The sequence below is a fragment of the Balaenoptera borealis genome, assembly GCF_965194805.1.
Source record: "Balaenoptera borealis genome assembly, chromosome: 8".
Classification (NCBI taxonomy): domain Eukaryota; kingdom Metazoa; phylum Chordata; class Mammalia; order Artiodactyla; family Balaenopteridae; genus Balaenoptera; species Balaenoptera borealis.
Genome location: NC_138865.1, coordinates 110,422,123 through 110,445,676, shown reverse-complemented (window position 1 = coordinate 110,445,676; position 23,554 = coordinate 110,422,123). Strand labels below are relative to the sequence as shown.

Below are 23,554 nucleotides of genomic sequence, written 5' to 3'. Positions count from 1 at the left end.
TTTGCCTGGGACCCCAGGGGTTCCTTTCTACTGCTGAGTCATCTCCGCAGTGTCAGAGGAAAAGGGTGAAGGGCCACTAAGTTGCTCAAGGCTTTCTGGCCATGAGGGAAATCATGGGTTTGGAGTCAGACAGCCGTGTTGCTATACACAGGTGTGGACCATGTGCAAATCATTTTTCCTCCTGAATCTTCTTCCTTTCCAGGCCTTAGGTTCCCCATCAGTAAAGTAAGGGAGCTGAACCAGGTGACCCTGAAGGCTGCTTCCAACTTGGATACTTTGTGATTTGAAGCAAAAACAGAACAAAAACATTGCCCAGGATGTGGACCAGAGAAGGAAGAAAACACAAAAGAAAAGATCCAACAGAGAGAGGATCAAAATCAGGGAGAGATTTGACCAATGGGCATTTATTTCAGGAAAGTCAGAGTGGAAAAGAAAACCCAGATGGAAGCAAGGAACTTATCAAAGAAATAAAAATTCCAAACATTAAGGGCACACATATATTGAAATGAATGTAAACCTACAGCACCCAAATGCAAACATGATGTTTTAGAACACTGAGGGTCAAAAGAAGAAGCCGTCACTCCCAGGGATGTGCGGATCTGATGATGTTCAGATACCCAGACTGCCACCCAGTGTGTCATCAACAGTAGAAGATGGGGCGCAGTTGAGCAATATCATCAAATTCTGAAGAAAAAAAAGATTTTGAACCTAGAACTCTATCCTAAACCAAAATATTAATCAAGTATGAGAAAGGAATAAAGAAATTTTCAGACTTGCAAAACAAAAAAAACAAAAAAAGAACCAAAGAACCTGGATGACTCCCTGTATCCCTGGAAAACTCTTCCCATGAAATCAAACACTTACAGCATCAAACAGATGCACACCCTTTATGGGAAACTCATGCAGACAGATGGATACACCTGCCAGATGCAGAGACTTGACTCTTAAGGACAGAGGCAACTTGTTTCAATGCCTCCATTTTTTCCTGTCTGAATCTCACTGCAGAAATCTTGGATGATTCTCCAAGAGGGGGGTCTTAAAAGGAGAGGGATTTTAGGATAGGTTTCCTGAAGGCTATGCTGAGGTCATCTCTGCAGGAGAATGATCTCTTAATTTCTTTTCACATCCTTCTCTCTATTAAAATAAAACAAAGACCCTTCCTACCCTATTGTCTTCCTTTTCCTCCTCCATTGGGTAAGAAGAATTTCTGGTTTGGATCCCTGGAGAACATTTTTTTCTCAAATTTACAATCACATCCTACTGTCCAGGAAGGTAAGAGGATCGGGGTGAGAGGGTAAGATGGAGTGGGAAAGCTTGCTTACGAATTGGCTTTTTCAGAAACTGGACCTACTCTGACCCGTGTTTAAATTGGTCTCAATAAACATTCAAATACACGGAGCTGTTTGCAGAAACATTCATCTGTAATCACAAACACACCGGTGCAGGCATGCGGGCACGTGCAGCCTCCAACTGTGCTCTGCAAATACACAGGCACAATCGATCGCATACAGAAATGTGGACACTGACATCTGAGTAAGCAGACAAGTGTAACCACAAGACCCACAGACCCAGACCATCCTACACATAAACAGAGGGTCCAAAGCAATCACAAAATAGCACTGAGGCCAGAGGGTGACGCTCATTTACAGACTCCTGTTCACGGGGGCTCCTGGCACCATGCACAGCTACTGGGACATGCACGTTCATGCTTCCTCTGAGCACGTAGTCTGTGTCAGCTCTCTACCAGTGCCCGACCACCCCATCCCGGCACACCCTGTCACACCCCGTCACACAATCACATCTTCCGGCACAGCCCCAGGGGCCCACCGCCTCGCAACTTCACACACATGGCTACACTCACATAGGCTCATGCTGGGTCACAGCAGAGATGTGCCACCCTAGAGGGGCAAGTCCGTATACACACTCCCTCCCTCTCCCCCCAATGATGCCATCGGGCGGTGATGGAAACGCACAGTCTCAGCCTCACACAAGCAGCCCCCGCTCTCACACTCACATGTACAGCTCATGCCCACAGCCACGTTCAAGAGGACAGATTCGTACACTCTCCAGCCTGGCCACTTGCCCCGAGTGTACCTTCCGGCTTCTCCACATCACAGGAGGGAGTAGCAACGAGGACCAAGCGTAGCCCGTCACTGAAGGGTCTGGGGAGGGAGCTAGTGGCCACATGTATGGGGTTTGGGGCCTTGGGAGCACCTTAGCTTCTCCCAGCGACAGCACCCCTTCCCCTGGCCCTCATTCCTGTGGTGGGAGGCAGCCTGGCTCTGGGGCTTGTTATTCTTTCTCTCTAGGGCCCAGTTTGATGGGGGTAGGGGTGGTTGGTGCCACCTTCAACTCGGGGGACCCTCAGGAGCCCCGTGCATCGTGAAACTACTGCTCCCCAGTCCCTGTCTTGTGGAGGCCAGAGCTGACTCCTGAGCCCCAAGTCCGGGGTTTACAGCAGTAGCTTCTGGAGCCAACTGTTTTGTCCCCTCAGCTGTTGCCGAGGCTTCTTGGAGGAAGTGTAAGAGTGTGGGAGGGATTGTGCCTCTGAGGACTGTGGCAATAGTATGCCTGAGTGACTGTGTGTGTGTGTGTGTGTGTGTGTGTGTGTGTGTGTGATTGTATGCCTGGGTGTGAAATGATCATGTCTCTGTCAAACAAAATGTGTCTGTGAGCTTGAGTGTGTGTCTGAATGTGCAGCTGTGCCTGTGTCTGTGTGGACGGCAGTGACAACCTGAGAGTGTTTATTTGTGCATGAAGGTTTCCAATAGGGGATTGGGTCTGTGTTGAAGGGGCTATGTGTTCCCGTGTGTGTTTGTAGCATTCCAGGTGGGAATGGCTTTTCATGACTCAGCGTCAGAACAACCATGAAGGGTGATTTTGAAGGTATGAACTTTCAATGATTCCCTGCTGCCTACTGAATAAAGTCCCAATTCCCCTACCTGATATCCAGCCCGTAGGGTGTCCTTCCTATCCCCAGATCTTCAATCTTCACACTTCTCTCCACTTCTTTCCCTACACATCTATCTCTAGCCAGTTAAATTGGTCTCGTTAGAGTCTTGTGCACACCGAGCTCATTTTACCTCTGTGCCGTTGTGTGTGCTTGTTTTTCCCCCACGAAATACCCCTTACTTTCAATTCCCACCCATGCTGCAGAGTCCAACTGATTTTGTGCAATAAGTACCCAGTCTTCCCCATCCCAAACCTGCTTTTGTCCTAATTGCTTGTCTTAGTAGATGGTGTTGAAGGAGGTTTAAAAAAGGAAATATTTGATCAGAATTGGGGAGCTTTCCTGGGCCTCTCGCTTTGGGAATGAGGATCTGACTGTTTCTCTTCCTTTATCCTCCAGGTTGGGCTCTGTTATTGTCTTCCAGTGCCTCCCCTTCCCTCTTGTTTATTTTCTTAGCTATCAAGTAGGTCCAGCATAGCAGCCTGAAACTTCATGTTTCCTCCGGTGAATGTGTAGGATTTATGTGATTATTGTATCTGACTGCTCCACAGATGCTAAACATGTGGAAGGACCCATGTACACCCTGTAGGGCCAAGATGATGGAAGGGGCCATGTGCCTCTGGAAACTTTCCCTTGATTGTGGTGAGAACTGTATGTCATAAGAGCCCAAGAATTCATAACAAGAAGAAAAGACCACAGAGGAAGTCTCTGAGCATAAACATCATTGAATTGGGGGCAAACTTTCCATTCTCATTCCCATAGTTGCCAACTCTTCTGATAACGTCTCCAACCACTGTCATGGCATATGAGTTGTCATGGTGATAAGAGGAAAGAACTGGGAAAGGATTATAAAAACTCGGGGTGGGGACTTCCCTGGTGGCGCAGTGGTTAAGAATCTGCCTGCCAATGCAGGGGACACGGGTTCGAGTCCTGGTCCGGGAAGATCCCACATGCCGCAGAGCAACCAAGCCTGTGCGCCACAACTACTGAGCCTGCGAGCCACAACTACTGAAGCCCACGTGCCTAGAGCCCATGCTCTGCAACAAGAGAAGCCACTGCAATGAGAAGCCCATGCACCGCAACGAAGAGTAGCCCCCACTGGCCGCAACTAGAGAAAGACCCATTGCAGCCGAAAATAAATAAATAAGTAAATAAGCAAGTAAGTAAATAAATAGATAAATTTATAAAAACAAAAACAAAAACTTGTGGTGGGAGAAGGGGTTTTAATTCACTTAAGCCTTTGGCAAAATGTGTGGAGTTTGGGATATTGTACCCTCTGCTCTCAACATGCAGGCTCATCAGGTAATAGGGTGACCAAACATCCTGGTTTGCCCAGGACGAGGAGGTTTTCTGGATGTGGGACTTAGAGTTTTAAAAACTAGGACAGTTCTGGGCACACCAGGACAAGTTGGTGACCCTGTCAGGAAACGTAAAAATTCTCTAAGAATTGAGGAGATAGTAGAGTCCACATTCCTCTCTCCATTAGTCCGGGACCTCCAAGAAGACCATAGTTACTAAGGAGGGACCCAGTTCTGGTAACAAGGGGCATCACCTCCCCAGGGAGCCGGGATGAACCTTCAGTGTTCCTGCAGTCTAAGTACCCAGCAGCTGATTTCTCCTTGAAAGGAAGTTGGAGTGGTGAGGCCAGCCCCTGGCTGGGACCCAAGGGACAGACTCCATGGGGAGCCTATTAGGGGGTGACAATGAAGCATTGTTTGAGTCCCATACCTTGCCACCCCAGGCCTCATCGCAGCCGAAATCAGGAGGAGCTGGAAAGGGGACGAGACAGGAGCTGACATCTACTCTGACCATGCTCCACCTCTCCCTGGAAGCGCCTCTCAAAACTCCTGGGGTCCACTCCTGTCCTGCTCCTGCACGAAGGGGCTTCATGGGCAGAATGCAGTGCCTTGGGCCTTGCCCATGTGCCCCTGAGTCAGGGAGACAAAGAAAATCTGTCAAAATTGTAAACTCTGGGTGGATAAAAATCCCAAGAGTACTGGATCTGAAGGGTCCAGCATGACCTGGAGCACTGTGGCTGCCTTTGCCCAAGAGGTTTATGGAATTTCCTCTCCAGACCCCAACTCTGCCTCTGGAGGTTGTAATCTTAACACAAAGCAGTCTACACTACCTGACCACGTGCTAATCTGAGCAAACTCATAATCCTCAATGAAACTTAAATCCACCAATAATTAGCTCCGACTCTTAAGCTTTAAGAAACATCAACCATTATCCATAACCCTAAATACGTCTTAAAGTGACCCCAAACATGTTGATTTGATATTCAAAATACTCTTCTTATGCCTTACTTTCATCTAGTTCTGAACCTAGGCTAACTGTAATAATATCTAGACTGTGACTTAAGCTTATCACAAACGTTATCCACATACCAACTTAACTTAAATCTAACAGAGCTCTAACATGAACTAAACTCTAACTCAAATTTAATCTAGCAATAAAAAAAGAAACCTGAATTCTCATCTTAAGTAGTCCTGCCCTTTAACACTAACTATAAAATATTTCTAACATTTCTTTTTTTTATATTGAAGTACAGTTGATTTACAATGTTGTCTTAGTTTCAGGTGTACAGCAAAGTGATTCAGTTACACACACATTCTTTTTCAGATTCTTTCCCCTTATAGCTTATTATAAAATATTGAGTATAGTCCTCTGTGCTATATAGTAGGTCCTTGCTGGCTATCTATTTTATATATAGTAGTGTGTACATGTTATTTCTAATATTTCTAATAAGAGCTCAAATTTATCCAAACCCTTACTCCTAAATTTATCCCCAATCCACTATTAATTAGAATCAATCCAAATTGTAAAATTTACATAATTTTAATTCAATCCTAAATTTGTCCATTTGTAACCTAACCCTGGCTTTACCCTAACTCTAACCCTAGTCTTAGCCATAACATGAACGCTAACCATATTCTAACCATAACCATAATTCTGATCCTTTCCTAATCTCTATCACAGCCCTGAAATAAATTAATCTTGGTCAAATTCTAACCCAACTATAGGATTTTAGGAATGAGCTCATGTATATGTTCTGGTGCTGCTTAGCCATTGTCCTGAGAGATGGACTATGTAGGCTAATAGGGAAGGATATTTGCCTCACCAGATTCCATCCCATTCTGTGGCATGAGTGGGTTCTGAAGATGTTCTCTTGGGGTCAAGGTGAACAGAAGCAGACTCACTGGTCATGAAGGACCTCAGAAGAGCAAGAATCTAGAAACACTTGCAGCCAATACGGCTCTTATCTGGTGTTTCTGGGAATCATCCTCTTAGAAGTTCAAGTGGCAAATAAACTTAGTTACTGCACCTGGCGACATGCAGGAACTTCCATGTTTTGAACATCGAGGAACCTAAGGCAGCTCAACAGCAGATTAACTTGATCTTGATTCTGGCGCTGGGTCTAGATTACTCCAGGTTCCTGTCTCCTGTCTGTAAGCTTCAGTTTCTCCCCTTTTCTCCCCCTCAAACAATGACAAGAGACACCCAGCCAGAGGAACCTCCACCTTTACCCACAGTGACCAGGCCTGGGAAGAGCTCTCCTCATCTCTTCAGAGTCAGTCCTAACCAGCCTCTCGGACCTCGCACTCGTGCGCCGGCCCCGGACAGCAGCAGTGCTTCCAGTTCCTTCTGAGCACCTCCTTGACCTCTTTGTTGTGGAGGCTGTAGGTGAGCGGGTTGAGAGCTGGGATGACGAGGGTGTAGAACACAGATGCCATCTTGTCGGTGCCCAGGGTGTAGCTGGAGCTGGGGCGCAGGTTCATGAAAATGAGTGTCCCATACAGCACGGCCACGGCCGTGAGGTGGGAGCCACAGGCAGAGGCTGCTCGCCGCCGGCCCTTGGCCGAGTGCATGCCGATCACAGCTCCGGCAATGAACCCGAGGACACGGCGACAGCCGACACGGTGGCTTTCTGGATGAAGCCACAGACGACGAAGAGGAGGAGTTCACTGAGACTGGTGTCGTTGCAGGAGACGGCCAGCAGTGGAGGGATATCGCAGAGGAAGCTGTTCACCTCCCGAGAGCCGCAGAAGCTCAGGCGGAAGGTGCCGGTCGTGTGGACCACGGCACTCACTGCCGCACCCAGGCCTGATGCTGCCAGCAAGACCAGACACAGACGTCGCGACACGGCGGCGGTGTAAAGAGGGTTTCCGATGGCCACACCGCGGTCGTAGGCCATGGATGTCAACAGGCAACACTTGGCATCCACCAGCCCTGTAAACAAGAACATCTGGAGGGCACAGGCTGCATAAGGGATGGTGATGCAGGGCAACAGCTGGTCCACGAGCATCTTGGGACCGATGGCTGAGGAATAGCAGGCATCCAGCAGGGAGAAGTTGGCCAGGAAGAAGTACATGGGTGTGTGGAGCTGGGCAGCGGGTAGACGGGCAGGAAGATCAGGAAGAGGGTCAGGTGCAGGTCCCAGCAATCTGTGATGCTCAGGAGGATGAACTCAGTAGGGGCACCCCTGGCCCAGGTGAAGTTCTCTGGCATCATCCTGCAGGACAGAGTCTGAGGAGAGACAAAGCAGGAGGGAGGTGAGGGAAAGGTTAGGACTATCACCTGTGAGAAAGCGCTTTGTACTGGGAGACAGGTAGACTTGGGTGTGAGTCCTAACTGTGTAACAAAATAGCAGTGTGACCTTGGACAAGCCATATCACCTCTCAAAACCTGTGTTTTTAGTGCTGAGAAGTCACTATCATTTAACCTTCATGAGAGTGGGAATCTTGCCTGTCTTATTCAATTTTGAATCCAGAGTTCTGAGAATATTGCCTGGCACATAGTAATTGCTCAATAAATACGGGCATACCTCGTTTTATTGCACTTGGCTTTATCATGCTCCACGGATGGTGTTTTGTTTTTTGCTCATGTTTTTGTTTTTTACAAATTGAAGTTTTTTGGCACCATTTTTCTGACAGCATTTGTTCACTTCATGTCTCTGTGTCACATTTCAGCAATAATCACAATATTTCAAACTTTTTCATTATTATATTTGTTATGGTGATCTGTGATCAGTGATCTTTGATGTTACTATTATGATTCACTGAACGCTTAGATGATGATTAGCATTTTTAGCAATAAAGTGTTTTAAAATTAAGGTATGTACACTGCTTTTTTTAGACATAATGCTATTGCACACTTAATAGACTACAGTATAGTGTAAACATAACTTTTATATGCACTGGGAAACCAAAACATTGGTGTGACTTGCTTTGCTATATTGGCTATATTGCATTTATCTGGAACTGAACCCACAATATCTCCAAAGTCTGCCTGAATTTGTTAAATGCATGAATGATGAATAGGATAGTAGTTGGTGTCTGGACAAGGATCGAAAACTCCATGACTCTATATGCATTCGTCGCTCCAGTTTCCCAAGGAGGAAAAGAGGCAATGAAATGAACACAGTCTCCTGATCCAAAGGGTAACTATTTGCTGTGGGTCTTGAGGTTTGCTGGGAGGACATCTTTCCACTAAAGTAAGACATGGGAAGGGAGAGTGCAGCAGTGGTTGGCCTCTGGGGGAGACGGCAAGAAGTAGAAAGAACAGAAGATTTGAATATATTCCAGGGCTGGACTCTTCACCTCCCCAAGTCTCAATTTTCTCATCTGTGTAGGGAGAAAGAAAAAGCTTCAAGGATTCAATGAGATAATGCATATAAAGCATCTCCCACAGAGCCTGGCACACAGCAGGTGTTTAATGAAGGATCAGTTAATTGAGTTGAGCTAGATGCCTTGCCTCGATACTGGAAGGAAGCAACTTTAAGGCAACCAGAAGTAGTGTAATTTCCAGAAAATATAACATTGTTTACACTCCTGTGCCTTTTCACTTGTTCCCTCTTCCTAGAACCCATTTCCTCTTTTTGTGTTTGACAAAAACTATCTCGGATGTAAAGCCTTCCCTTGTGACTCAGATGACTGAAAGGAAAATAAACTTCTCCCTACTTTGTGCTGGCTGCACTGGAGCTTACATCCATCACAGCGTTTCATTATTCTATTGCACATTTTTTTTTAAGTCTTCATTGAATTTGTTACAATATTGCTTCTGTTTTATGTTTTGGTTTTTTGGCCGCAAGGCATGTGGGATTCTAGCTCCCGACCAGGGATTGAACCCACACCCCCTGCATTGGAAGGTGAAGTCTTAACCACTGGGCTGCCAGGGAAGTCCCAATTGCACATATTTTTTATGTGTCCGTCTCTTCTGTGGGCTTTGAGCTCCTTGATTCAATATTCATTCAACAAATATTTATTGAGTCCTACTATATGCTAAGTATGGCCCTGTGATTCATTTTTGTACCTCCAGGGTCTGGTATGTAATCAGTGCTCAATAAATATTAGTCGAATGTATAAAACAGTGGAAAGAATATGAACATTAACAGCATGCAGACCTGGTTTTAAATCTGGGTTCCACCACTTTCTGCTGTGTAACTTCAGGCAAGTCACTTCACCTCTCTCAGACTGTTTTCTCATTCTAAGGTAGATGTAATATCTCTGTTGGAGGGTTCTAAGAGGCAATAAATGTGCAGCACCTGGAAATGAGTAAATGCTCTTTCTCCTTCCTTTAAGAGAAGTTTAGATGTTTGGGACCTACTTGTGGCTGGTGAGGATGATGAAGGTCTTCGTAAAGTGCAACTTGGATGAAAAAAATTTTGATTATATCATATGTTGGTGAGGTTCTGCTGGTGGAAATGTAAATTGAAAATTTGGAGGACAATTTGGCAGTTAACTACAAATGTGTATACCCTAGTGTCTTAGTCTGCTTGGGCTGCTACAACAAAGCACCATAGACTGGGTTGCTTAAACAACAGATATTTATTTCTTGCAGTTCTGGAGGCTGGGAAGTCCAAGATCAGGGTGCTAGCATGGTTAGATTCTGGTGACGGCCTACTTTTAGACTTGCTGATGGATGCCTTCTTGTTTTATCCTTATGTGGTGAAGAGACATAGAGTGCAAGTTGTCTAGTCTCTTCTTATAAGGGCACTAATTCTATCATGAGGACTCCACCCTCAGGACATTATCTAAACCTAATTACCTCCCAAAGGCCCTACTTCCAAATACCATTACATTCGGGATTAGGGCTTCAGCATATAAGTTTTGGAGGGACACAAACATTCAGTCCATAACACCTAGCAATTCTACTTCTTGGTGTTTTGAAAACTCTCACACATGTACACAAGGAGACATGCACAAAGGTGCATGCTCTCCTGGACTGTTTGTAATGGCCCAACATTAGCCAATGTCAATAGGCTCGTGGGAGTTAAACAGGAATAGATTTAACTTATATGTATCTATGTGGAGAAATCTTAAAACCACATTGAGATAAAAACACAATTTGTGGAAAAATGTACAGATTGAAGAAAAAGCACAAAACAATAATATATGTTTTTATGTATATGTATACAAAATGCCCTGATGGTTGTTCCAACCAGAGATAGGATCCTAGCTAAAGAGTCCCAGGCCATCTCAAAGGTTTCATCTTCTTTGCCTCAACTCTACATCCAGAGCTGATCCTTCTTATCTTTTAGGACGCAGCTCAGGGATCATTACTTTTTCCCAGGAAGCTTTATCTGAACATCCAACCACCCAACCTCTCATTTCTGGAACCCCACTTACTGGGATCTCTACGTTATAGCTCTACTCCATCGTTTTATAATTACCTAAGTGATGTTCTCCCTCACCTAACGAAGCATTTGAGACCATGCCTAAGTCTTCCCTTTATCCTTAGGGATACAGAATTTTAGGGATCTTCCCCTCTTCCTTGGTGGGGTCACACTGGTGGAGGTCAGACAGCCTCCAGGAGTAGAAAACTGTAGGGTCCCAGCCCCACCCAACTATATGGTCTCCATGAATGAAGTCAGCTTGCCAGCTGAAGTTCTGCATCCAGAACCCAGTTGGTGGCAAACCCCTTGTGTATTTCTGTCTGTCCACGTGGAAAGCAAACACCACTCACCTTCACAAAGTGAGGATTAGAGCTGCTTCGAGCGCCTTTCCATTTCTTCACCTGTAAAATGGGGGTAATGAAACTTCAAGGCTTTTAAATTGCTTTGAAATTTGGGGGTGCAGGGATCCCAAAACTTCAGTTAAGTGGTTACTACGGTGTGTGTGTGTGCACGTGTGTGTGCATGTGTGCAAAACATAGAGTGAATTCTCCATTAATTTCTCTCTGTTGCCTTACTGCCCATGAGGAGTAATCCTGACATTCAGGGAATTATTTTTTTTCCTTGAAGTTAAGAAAATGGAGTTCCAAAGAAGGAAAGAGACAAGATACACAGCACTTAAGGTATAGGGTTGGGGCTTGAACTCAGATCTGGTTCCAAATCCAATTTTCTTTGTCTCTAGACAGAGGCCCTAAATAGTTCTCTTAACAGATTACCAAGCTAGTTGTCACTGTCTTGCCTCAGTCCTCTCATCTTTAGATTAAGCAGATTGGACCAGATCAGGGGTTCCCAGTCTACTCTGCGGACTCTGTCATTAGAATTACTGGTGGAACCTAGGGGCAAGATGGGAATAAAGACACAGACCTACTAGAGAATGGACTTGAGGATATGGGGAGGGAGAAGGGTAAGCTGGGACAAAGTGAGAGAGTGGCATGGACATATATACACTACCAAATGTAGAATAGATAGCTAGTGGGAAGCAGCCGCATAGTACAGGGAGATCAACTCAGTGCTTGGTGACCACCTAGAGGGGTGGGATAGGGAGTGTGGGAGGGAGGGAGATGCAAGAGGGAAGAGATATGGGGACATGTATATGTATAACTGATTCACTTTGTTATAAAGCAGAAACTAACACACCATTGTAAAGCAATTATACTCCAATAAAGATGTTAAAAAAAAAAAAAAGAATTACTGGTGGAGCTTTGTGCAAAAACGGATGGCTATACAAAGCACCCAGAAATTCTTATTGATTTGATCTAGAGCAGGGCTCAGAAATCCGTACTTGTAAAAAGTGCTCCAGGTGATTCTGATATGCAGCTTGATTTGGGACCGTGAGCATCAGAGCTTCTCCATCTTGAATGTGCATAGGACTCATGTTGGGATCTTGTTAAATGCAGGTTCTGCCTCAGAAGGACTGGGGAGGGGCCTGAGATTCTGCATTTCTAACAAGCTCCCAGGTGACGCTGGTGCTGCTGGTTTGGGCACCATGCTTTGAGTAGCAAGAGCCTAGGTCATATTAGACAGCATTCCCAGCTCTGACATCTTAAGATTCTAGCTTTCTAGAGGGTTCTCTTAGCCTCCTCCTGCTCACTCCTTTCTCTCTGCTCAACTCTTTGTTTTGACTCATCCTCTCTCTCCAGGCCCCACTATGCTCGTGAACACATTTAAGTTTGGTGAGGCTGGACTCTCGACATTTTTCAAGATGTGGATTCCCCATTTCCTAACAAGCCCCAGCTCTTAGCATGTTCCTCCTCAGCACACCAACATTTGACATGTCTCAGTCCAGACACCAGCTGCTGTCACCGTGTTAGTGTGTGGTTATTGGGTTGGCAGGACATACCTAGAAGGTGGAGGTGGGTGGGGAGTTCTTCCGATGGAGCAGTTTCAGTCCAGCCTTTGGGTGACACTGGCAGGTGGAGGGGTCGCAGGGACACGCCCCACCCCAGACGTAGGAACAGGGGCACTTACGCTCTTCTTTAGCCCTGGGGGAGCGGCCTCTTTCTGGTTTCCTGCTGACTCCTCTTCCCCCTCTGCTGTCCTGGACTCCATGGAGACTACCTTTCCACATCCTCTGGGGACTCCATGACAGCTGGTGGCAGGGGAATGCCAGGGATGACTCATTCTTTGGCGCCAGGGAAGCTGGAAGAGTTTGGCTGAGTGGGTCCCCAGGCTCTGTGTGGGGAAGACAATCATGCTGCTTGTTTAGAGGAGTCCCTTTGGCTCACTTTCCTCCATCCATTCTTTGGGATTCAATATTTTTATTATGCTTTATGATCTTCTACACAAACACAAACTCTTCTTGTGGTTCTCCTAACATTTCACATTATTCCTCTTGCCTGGAATGTCCAGCCCCTTTCTTGTCTCTCTGGAAAACTCTTCCTTTTTTGTTACAGAACCAGTTCAAATATCACCTTCTGCAGGAAGCCTTCCTGCCTGTGGGCTGGAGCCGTTCTTTCCCTCCGTGCATCTGGGAGATGCATATACAAGAACACGAATCCAAGTCAGACAAGGAAACAAATGATTGTGTCTGATGCTGCGCCAGACTGGAAGCAACCTGAGGCCAGGACCGGGCATGAAGTCATCACTCAGGAAATAAGATCAAAACTCTTGGGGGTGGACCCAGGTTCTGGTGATTGAGAACCACTCCTTAAGAGATGGGAAGGGGGTTGAGCCTGAAGGTAGGGCTGAGTAGCTCAGCCTGTGGAGAGTAGATGGCTATGGGGTGGGAGCAACCTGGAATCTCCTTGTTTCTAGGGTGTGTCTTAGAGCTAACCTGTCATTCATGTTAGCAGAGTGTTCACTAGTTCACATAACTAATATGTATTGCACTTTACTATGTTCTCAGCTTAAGTTTAAGGTCTTAATGATGAACCAAATAGCCATAGTCCCTTTTTTCCCTGGAGCTTGCAAGGAGTTAGAGTCAGAACTAACGAAATCAAAACACAGGGGAAAGTGTTTCAAGTGGGAGTGATGGCACGTGAAGAGGCCTGGAGGTGGGAATGCAAATGGCACGTTTGAAGAATTGGAAGAAGGTCAGTGGGCTTGAGCCCAGAGAATGATGGAGAGAGAGTTGGGACTGAGCCTAGAGCTGTAGTAGAGGCCAAATGGGTGGAGCTTTTCAGGCCATGCTAAATATTTGGTTTTTTGTTTGGTTTTGTTTTTTACCCTAAAAGCAATGACCTTACCATGGATCAACATGCTATGCTGCTGAGAACACCAAGTCCTATCACTCCTGGGAAAGGCATTATCTACTGGAATTTATAATGGGACATCCTACCAGGATGGGTGAGTTACTTTCACCCCTGGGTGAGGGGAAACTACTCAGTTTCCACTGGGATCCCATTGTCCTACTGCAAACTGGCCCTGTGGAAACACGCTATACCTGGAAAGGAACATGCACCATTTAAAGAAGGGAGAAGTTGGGGGTCCTTACGTGGTATATCCCTCCCCAGTCATCGCCTCATGCCTGACAGTGCTGTCTCCCCCTGCTAACATGTATGGTACACACAACTAGGTCAGATTCCTAAAGCTGCAGCCACATTAACATCTAAGGATCAGGTCACAAGTGTAATCCTTATAGAAAGGGAAAGACTTCCCATACAAGTTCCTACTAAAAATATGTCTTTTTGGCCTTAGACTTGTGCGGCTCTTGCAGTGTCTGGTCATGAGATGGGCACCTGATGGAAATACCTTTCTACAGTGGGCCCATTTGTATGCCCAGCAAAGGAGTCAATCCAACTGTTGGGTATGTGGGCAGCTGCCCCTCTCTAGCTCGTCAGGATGGCCATGGTGGGTATCACCACTCTAGGAAGGGGATTGGAAGGCCCTAAAGCACTCCACTGAGAAAGAATAAGGTAGGACTAGTATTTTTTTTTTTTAATGTATTGATTTATTTATTTATTTTTGGCTGTGTTGGGTCTTCGTTGCTGTGCGCGGGCTTTCTCTAGTTGCAGCGAGCGGGGGCTACTCTTTTGTTGCGGTGCGCAGGCTTCTTATTGCGGTGGCTTCTCTTGTTGCGGAGTATGGGCTCTAGGCATGTGGGCTTCAGTAGTTGAGGCACACGGGCTTATTTGCTCCGCGGCATGTGGGATCTTCCCGGACCAGGGCTCGAACCCGTGTCCCCTGCCTTGGCGGGCGGATTCTTAACCACTGCGCCACCAGGGGAGCCCAGGACTAGTATTCTTAATCCTTCTGATATTACCAATACTGATCCAGAAACCTGGCATGTGGCACACACTATCAAAACACTGGGCATGGATGTTCCTTTTCTGTCAATCAAACTATACAGACAGCCCATCAGCTATGGACTAGAGGGGTCCTAAAAACACCAGCATGGGTGGCTATGCTCAGATTTGGGAGGGGTTCATGTGGCTTATCCCAGGTTATGAACATTTGAGCACCTTACACTCCTGTGCTGGGAACAGGAAAATCCCTCTAAACAGAACCACCCAAATTGCACCAGAACCGTGTAGTCATTCTGTCACATTAAAGGACAGTGATTTGTTTGGCACTGACTGGTTACACCACCCAGGTGTTTGTTTATTGGGTGACCCCAATGGGACCCAGTGGTTGTGTGGCACAAATCTTTGACTGTGGCTTCCATTTGGGTGATTGGGCTGCTGCACCCTGGGTTTTACCTGGACACAAGGGAGAATTTGCCACATGGAAAAAAAATTGCCAACCTCCCTCTTCTCAGGGCCAGATAGACTTTTTTTTTTTTTTTTCAGATGGACAAGTTTTGTTTTCAATTGGTACAATCATTTGGCCACCATCTTTGTTTCCTCCATTGGCCTGGAGGACATTATAACACACATAGAAGCCCTTACTAAATTCACCCAACAAGGCTTAATTGATAGCTGGCAAAACCTGTCTCTACTGAACACTGAATGTCTCTAATGAGAAAAGCTGTCGTCTAAAATAGGATGGCCTGGACATTATTACTGCCTTGCAAGGAAACAGCTGTGGCATTATTCAAACATCGTGTGTGTGTTCATACCTGATGAGTGTACTAATGTATCATTTTATTAAATCACATGAGGGCACAAGGGACTGCCCTGAGTGATCTGACCCCCCAGCCTCGGGAACTTAATAAATCAGTGAATCAGTGGTTCGGACCATGGGGCTTTTGGTGGAAAAATTTGTTACTTATTTTGGGAATCATTATCCTAAACTGTGTTTTCTCTTGCATGTGCCTATACTGTTGCTGTGATATCTGCCTCCAAAGCAGCCAAATAGCCACCAAACGAGCCACCTCCATGCCAGTGAAACCCCTTGCTGAACCCTTGCAAATGGTTCAAGGTATTTTGCTAATGCTCAAAAAACCCAAACTCTGCTATGGCTTTCAGGGAAAGGTTTTTAAAGACAGGGTGAGGGAGAGGTGTTGCGGGGTGTGTGATCAGCTCGTGGACATTCTTCTGACTGGTTGGTGGTGAGGTAATCGGGAGTTAACATCATCAACCTTCTGGTTCCAACCCGTCTGGGGTCTACGTGCTTGTGGGCAGCATGCAGTTAACTTCTTCCACCTGGTGGCGGTTTCAGTATCTGCAAAACAGCTCAAAGGACGTGACTCAGAATGTTATCTATAGCCCTTTAGGAGGAAATAAAGGTCCTTGACTTTGTTTAATGGCTAAATTATTATTATTTTGTCTGGCTTGACTGTTTTATTTCTGCATTTTCTCACTTCTCTGATGAAATTTGTTCTTTGGAACTCAAGGAAGGCCTAGGAGGCTAAAGTTTTTCTACAAACAAGAGGTAAGCAGCGGACGTGGCAGGGCAGGGATCTGTCCCAGGAAGTCCTGTTCAGTTACATTGGGGGAGGTCACGGAGAAGACTTGGCTTCTGATTAACCTGTGAGTTGGACCTGGCTGATTGGAGGCACCTCACCCCTTCCTCTGTCCTTGAAATATACACTCTGCCCACGGGATGGAGCGGAGGGGTGCCCACGTGGGAGCCATTTTCAAGAGAACATTGGGAGAACAGTGTGTTGTTGAGACCATCTGAATGGCATGGGTGTCTGAACCCACTGAAGGCCTCTGTATAAGCTTTTAAGATCCTGACTGGCAGGGGGTGGAGATCTACTTGTGACCACCAGGACAAGCCTTACAAATAATTCCCCCTGCTTATTCAGGAGATTCCTGCCCCTCTCCTCTGTGGCAGCTGAACTATGCTTTCTATAAGCGGGGGTTGGTTTGTGTGTGGGTGACCTTCCTATTCCCCTTTATCTTTCACAGTCATCTTCCCTAATATATTTTTTCTGCTATCTAATTATGTTTTGGTATTTGTTTATCGTAGACCCTGAACTGATGCTATAGTTAACAGAAAATGTTAAACATGTATTTTCAGATTGTTTCTGTTCTTTGGTTATTATGAGTAATGCTACTATGAACATTCATGTACAGGCTTTTGTGTGGACATATGTTTTCTTAGTTATACACCTAGGAATGGAATTGTTGGGTCATATGGTAACTCTATGTTTAAGTTTTTGAGAAACTGCCAACATTTTCCAAAGTGGCTGCATTATTTTACAATCTTACTACCAATGCAGAAGGGTTCACCCTTCTCTCATGCCTTCCCAACATTTTGATATTGTCCATTAAAAAAAAGATTTAACCATCCTAGTGGAAGTGAAGTGGTATCTCATTGTGGTTTTGATTTGCACTTCTCTGATAAGTAATGATGTTGCATATTTTTCATGTGCTAATTGGCCATTTGTATCATTTAGTTGGAGAAGTGTCTATTTAAATCCTTTGTGCATTTTAAAATTGGGTTATTAGTCTTCTTATTGTTGAATTGTAAGAGTCCTTTATATATGCTTATACAAATATCTTATCAGTATGTGATTTGCATATATTTTCTACCTTTCAGTGGGTTGTCTATTCATTCTCCTGATGGTATCTTTTGAAGTACAAAACCTGGTGATTTTGATAAAGTCCCATTTATCCATTTTTTTTTTTCTATTACTGCTTATGCTTTTGGTGTCATACCTAAGAAACCATTGCCTAATCTAAGGTCACAAAGATTCATTCCCACACTTTCTTCTAAACATTTTGTAGTTTTAGCTTTTACATTGAGTTAATTTTTGTATGTGTGAGGTAAAGGTTCAGCTTCATTCTTTTGCATTTGGGTGTCCAGTCGGGCCAGCACTATTTGTTGAAAACACTATTCTTTCCCCATTGAATTGTACTGGCAGCCTTATTGAAAATAACTTGCCCATAGATGTGAAGGTTTATTTGTAGACCCTCAATTGTATTCCTTTGATCTATATGTCTAACCTTATGCTAGAATGGCATTGTCCTTTTCTTAATTGAAGTATAGTTGCTGTACAATATTATATGTTACAGGTGTACACTGTAGTGATTCACAATTTTTAAAGGTTATACTCCATTTATAGTTATAAAATATTAGCTATATTCCCCATGTTGTACAATATATCCTTGTAGCTTATTTTATACCTAATAATGTGTACCTCTTGATCCCCTACCCTTATCTTGCCCCTCCCCCCTTCCCTCTCCACACTGGTAACCACTAATTTGTTCTTTATATCTGTGAGTCTGCTTCTTTCTTTCTTTCTTCCTTTCTTTCTTTCATTTATTTATTTTGGCTGCATCGGGTCTTCGTTGCTGCACGCAGGCTTTCTCTAGTTGAAGTGAGCGGGGGCTGTTCTTTGTTGTGGTGCCCGGGCTTCTCATTGCGGTTACTTCTCTTGTTGTGGAGTGCGAGGTCTAGGCAAGCGGGCTTCAGTAGTTGTGGCACGTGGGCTTATTTGCTCCATGGCATGTGGGATCTTCCTAGGCCAGGGATCGAACCCGTGTCCCCTGCATTGACAGGCGGATTCTTAACCACTGCGCCACCAGGGAAGTCCCTGCTTCTTTTTGTTATATTCACTAGTTTGTTGTATTTTTTAGATTCCACATATACGTGATATCATACGATATTTGTCTTTCTCTGTCTGACTTATTTCACTTAGCATAAGGCCCTCCAAGTCCATCCATGTTGCTGCAAATGGCAAAATTTCATTCTTTTTAATGGCTGAGTAGTAGTCCATCGTGTGTGTGTGTGTGTGTATACCACATCTTTATCCATTCATCTGTTGATGGACACTTAGGTTGCTTCCATATCTTGGCAATTGTAAATAATGCTGCTATGAACATTAGGGTGCATGTATCTTTTCAACTTAGTGGTTTTGGTTTTTTTGTATATATACCCAGAAGTGGAATTTCTGGGTCATATGGTAGTTCTATTTTTAGTTTTTTGAGAAACCTCCATACTGTTTTCCATAGTGGCTGCACCAATTTACATTCCCACCAACAGTGTAGGAGGGTTCCCTTTTCTCCATGGCCTCACCAACATTTGTTATTTGTGTTCTTTTTGATGATAGCCATTCTGACTATCAGGTGTGAAGTGATGTCTCATTGTGATTTTGATTTGTATTCCCTGATGATTAGTGATGTTAAGCATGTTTTCATATGAAGTACAGCATTGTCTTAATTACTGCAGTTTTGTTGCAAGTTTTCATTTATTTATTTATTTATTTTTGGCTGCATCAGGTCTTAGTTGCAGCACGTGGGATCTTTGTTGAGGCATGCAGGATCTTTCATTGCGGTGCGCGGGCTCTTCGTTGTGGTGTGTGGGCTTCTCTGTAGTTGTGGCGTGTGGATTTTTCTCTTCTCTAGTTGTGGGGCGCAGGCTCCAGGGCATGTGGGCTCTGTAGTTGTGGCGCACGGGTTCCAGAGCTTGTTGTAAGTTTAGAAATCAGGAAGTGTGAGTCTTCTGACTTTGCTCTTCTTTTTCAAGAATATATTGGTTATTCTGGTTCCCTTGCATTTCCATGTGAATTTTAGGATCAGCTTATCATTTTCTGCAAAAAATATAGCTGAAATTTTGATAGGGATTGCACTGAATTCAAACAGTTTATTATTTCTAATAGGTTTTTTTTTGGTTGAGCTTTTAGGAATTCAAAAGTATACAGCATCTGTCATTTGCAAGTAGAGGTAGTTTTACTTCTTTCTTTACAGTCTGGTTGTCTTCTATTTCCTTTTCTTACTTAATCGTGCTGGCTGGAACCTCTAGCACAATGCTGAATAGAAGTGGCAAGAGTATCCATCTTTGTGTCATTCTTGATCTTAGAAGGGCAGGAATAGGAAGACTAGATAAAGGGATAGTGACACTCACAAGAAAAACAGATAATGTCCAGGTGATTAGAGTGGACTGGTGTGAGAGGATACTTTTTGCAGATGACATAAGACTTACCCTGGGTGGGCCTGGAGTAGAGGAACGTGCCTCACAGGGAAAAATAATACTAAAAGGAAAGGCCCTGAGGGAAAATGTGTATGGTATATATGAGTGAGTGAGGGCTCAGACATAGTCAGCATCCTATTTTTTAATAATTATGGGACAGGAAATGGAGAGGAAACTCTTGGAGAGGGTGAGAGATGTGAGGGAGAGAGCCACTTCAATGTTTAATATCATTCTAAAGTAATAGATTGTTTCAGTAAAAAAATACACTGCATACTAAAAGCCACTGAATTATAGACTTTAAAAATGAATTTTATGGTATATGAACTATATCTCAATAATACTGTTATTAAAAAATAACATATACTGAAATGGAAAATAACCAATTTATTATTCACATGAACTCTACATAGAGAAGAATTTTCCAATGATAACAGTGGCTGAAGAGTCACAAGGAGGAATTTTTTTTTTTTTTTTTTTTTTTTGTGCCATGCCTCAGGGCTTGTGGGACCTTAGTTCTCCGACCAGGGATTGAACCCGAGCCCTCAGCAGTGAAAGTGCCGAGTCCTAACCACTGGGCAGCCAGGGAAGTCCCAGGAATTTTTTTTTATTGGTTTCATATATGTAAATTGAAAACCTATTTATGTCAAAAAAATCAAGAAGAAAACTGAAGGACGAAAATGTGATTGAGGAAAGTTTGCACTGTGAGTAGGCAAATGTAAAGTTTAAATGTTTAATATGAAAAGGACTTACAGAAAGAGAAAAATAAATACCGTATGCTAACACATATATATGGAATAAAAAAAAAAAAAAGGTTTTGAAGAACCTAGGGGCAGGACAGGAATAAAGACACAGAGGTAGAGAATGGACTTGAGGACACGTGGAGGGGGAAGGGTAAGCTGGGACAAAGTGAGAGAGTGGCATGGACATATACACACTACCAAATGTAAAATAGATAGCTAGTGGGAAGCAGCCGCATAACACAGGGAGATCAGCTCGGTGCTTTGTGACCACCTAGAGGGGTGGGATAGGGAGGGTGGGAGGGAGGGAGATGCAAGAGGGAAGAGATATGGGGATATATGTATATGTATAGCTGATTCACTTTGTTATAAAGCAGAAACTAACACATCATTGTAAAGCAATTATACTCCAATAAAGATGTTAAAAAAAAAAATGTATGTATTCATTGATTTCCCAGCTCTTGAAGAGGTCAGAATACTATCATATATTTTGATGGTTTTTGATATGATAATGTAAAATAGCTAGTCACTGCACGTATTTTAAGCATATTTTAATTGTCTAAAAGCCATTTAAATTTCCTTTATTGTAGATTATCTGCTTATATCCTTTGCCCTTGTTTTATTAGATTGTAAATCTTGTACTCAGTACTTTATATATTAAAATATGCCTTTTGTTTGCCATATGCATTGCAAATATTTTCCTCAGTTTATTTTTTCTCATTTATTAAAGGTATATGTTTTTTGCCATATGGGAACATTAAATTTTTATGTAATGAACATGAAGTTTATTTTAAAATTTGTTTCTGAATTCTTCTTTGTGCTTATAAATTTTTCTCTGTGATTCCGGTGCTTATATATGCACCAAAACTTATTTAAGATGACTTATGTTTTATTTTAATGCTGTTATGATTTCACATTTTTTTATATGTTAATCTTTTATCTCTTCAAAATTGATTTTGGTTTCAGGAGTGAGGTTGAGATTTAAATGTATTTATTGAGTTATGAAAACACCATTCCTTGTATAATTCATCTTTTCCTAATTGATTTGAAGTGCACCTTGATTATATGCTGAATTCTCACATTCATTTGTGACTATATTTAGACTTCCTATTTTTTGCCTTCTTGTGTCTCTCTATTCATTACCCAGTACCAAACTCTTAACTAATAAACGTGGTATTTTTGTTTTTGGCTGTTCACAACATTTCAGTTCCCTCTCTTTCCAGGCACATAGAAGGATTGTACTTGTCCATCCCTTTGAAATTAGATGTGGCCATGAGACTTACTTTGGCAATGAAGTTAAAGTGGAAATTACGTGTTTCGCTTATAGGTGGGAGTTTAAGATCTAGGATGCAATTTGCCAAACTCCTTCTTTCCTGTCCTTGTAACCAGCAACACTCTGCATGGAGGCATCGTCAGCCTGTACTTCCAATCAAGGCTGATGCAAAGCAGAGTCCCTCTATCAACCTTCAGGGAATTTACAGAGTGACTGGAAAACAAACTCTATAGTTTTAATTCATTGCTACTTTGGGTCTGTTTGTTAATGCAGAATGATCTAGTCTCTTTCTTTTTTTTTAACATCTTTATTGGAGTATAATTACTTTACAATGGTGTGTTAGTTGCTGCTGTATAACAAAGTGAATTAGCTATACATATACATATATCCCCATATCTCCTCCTTCTTGACTCTCCCTCCCACCCTCCCTACCCCACCCCTCTAGGTGGTCACAAAGCACCAAGCTGATCTTTACTGATGTAGAATTTGTATCTAGAATGGGAGTAGTACACATAAGCAAAACCTAAAAAGTAAGGTTTAGGGGCAGGGTAGGGGATGTAGGGAAGTTGTTATTGGAGACTGGAAATATGTCAATACAGATTATGGTGAAATATTTGGTAAAACTTTTGCCATTGACAACTTGAGAAGCAGATCATATTACTAATGAACTTGGAGCTCTAGAGGAAAAACTCAGGCATCTGAATGTTACTAGCATATGTTGGTGGATATCAGTTGCTTTTGAAAAAGTATTATAAGAAAGAGTGGAAGTCAGAAAAGATTTGGCCAATTTGTAAATAGGTCTGGAAAGGGATAGAAGTAATGGATGAATTCAGAGGCTTGATAGGGATGGATGAGACAAATGCTTTCGACATCAAACAGTGAAACATATAACTAAGAAAGTCTTGGTGAAACAAAGGCCAATTAACATTCACATATGTGGGAAAGTTAAATTACAGGTGTACCAATTATTGAACCCTCTGAATTGATTAAGGTGTCATGGAGTAAAAATTCTGTGAGGTATCTGATAAATTCCTACAATGCACTAGATGGCTCAAAGGAAACAGACTAAGAATAGATTCTCCCAGGCCCTGAACCAAGATGGCGGAGTAGAAGGACATGCTCTCATTGCCTCTTGTGAGAACACCAGAATCACAACTAGCTACTGGAAAATCATCGACAGGAAGACACTGGAACTCACCAAAAAAGATACCCCACATCCAAAGACAAAGGAGAAGCCACAATGAGATGGTAGGAGGGGCGCAATCACAGTAAAATCAAATCCCATAACTGCTGGGTGGGTGACTCACAGACTGGAGAACACTTACACCACAGAAGTCCACCCACTGGAGTGAAGGTTCTGAGCCCCATATCAGGCTTCCCAACCTGGGGGTCCGGCAACGAGAGGAGGAATTCCTAGAGAATCAGACTTTGAAGGCTAGTGAGGTTTGATTGCAGGACTTCGACAGGACTGGGGGAAACAGAGACTCCACTCTTGGAGGGCACACACAAAGTAGTGTGCATATCAGGACCCAGGGGAAGGAGCAGTGACCCCAGGGGAGACTGAACCAGACCTACCTGCTAGTGTTGGAGGGTCTCCTGCAGAGGTGAGGGGTGGCTGTGGCATACCGTGGGGACAAGGACACTGTCAGCAGAAGTTCTGGAAAGTACTCCTTGGCGTGAGCCCT

General features: G+C 43.8%; 1 protein-coding gene across 1 annotated transcript; it reads right to left on the bottom strand.

Moving 5' to 3' along the window:
- Window positions 1–6,526: 6,526 nt before the first annotated feature.
- On the bottom strand, window positions 6,527–18,162 carry OR5C1 (olfactory receptor family 5 subfamily C member 1). The gene is given in 3 exon segments (XM_082403344.1): window positions 6,527–6,848; window positions 6,851–7,339; window positions 7,342–18,162. Coding segments are annotated over 3 exon segments (1,089 nt in total). The 5' UTR covers window positions 7,622–18,162; the 3' UTR covers window positions 6,527–6,528.
- Window positions 18,163–23,554: the final 5,392 nt, after the last annotated feature.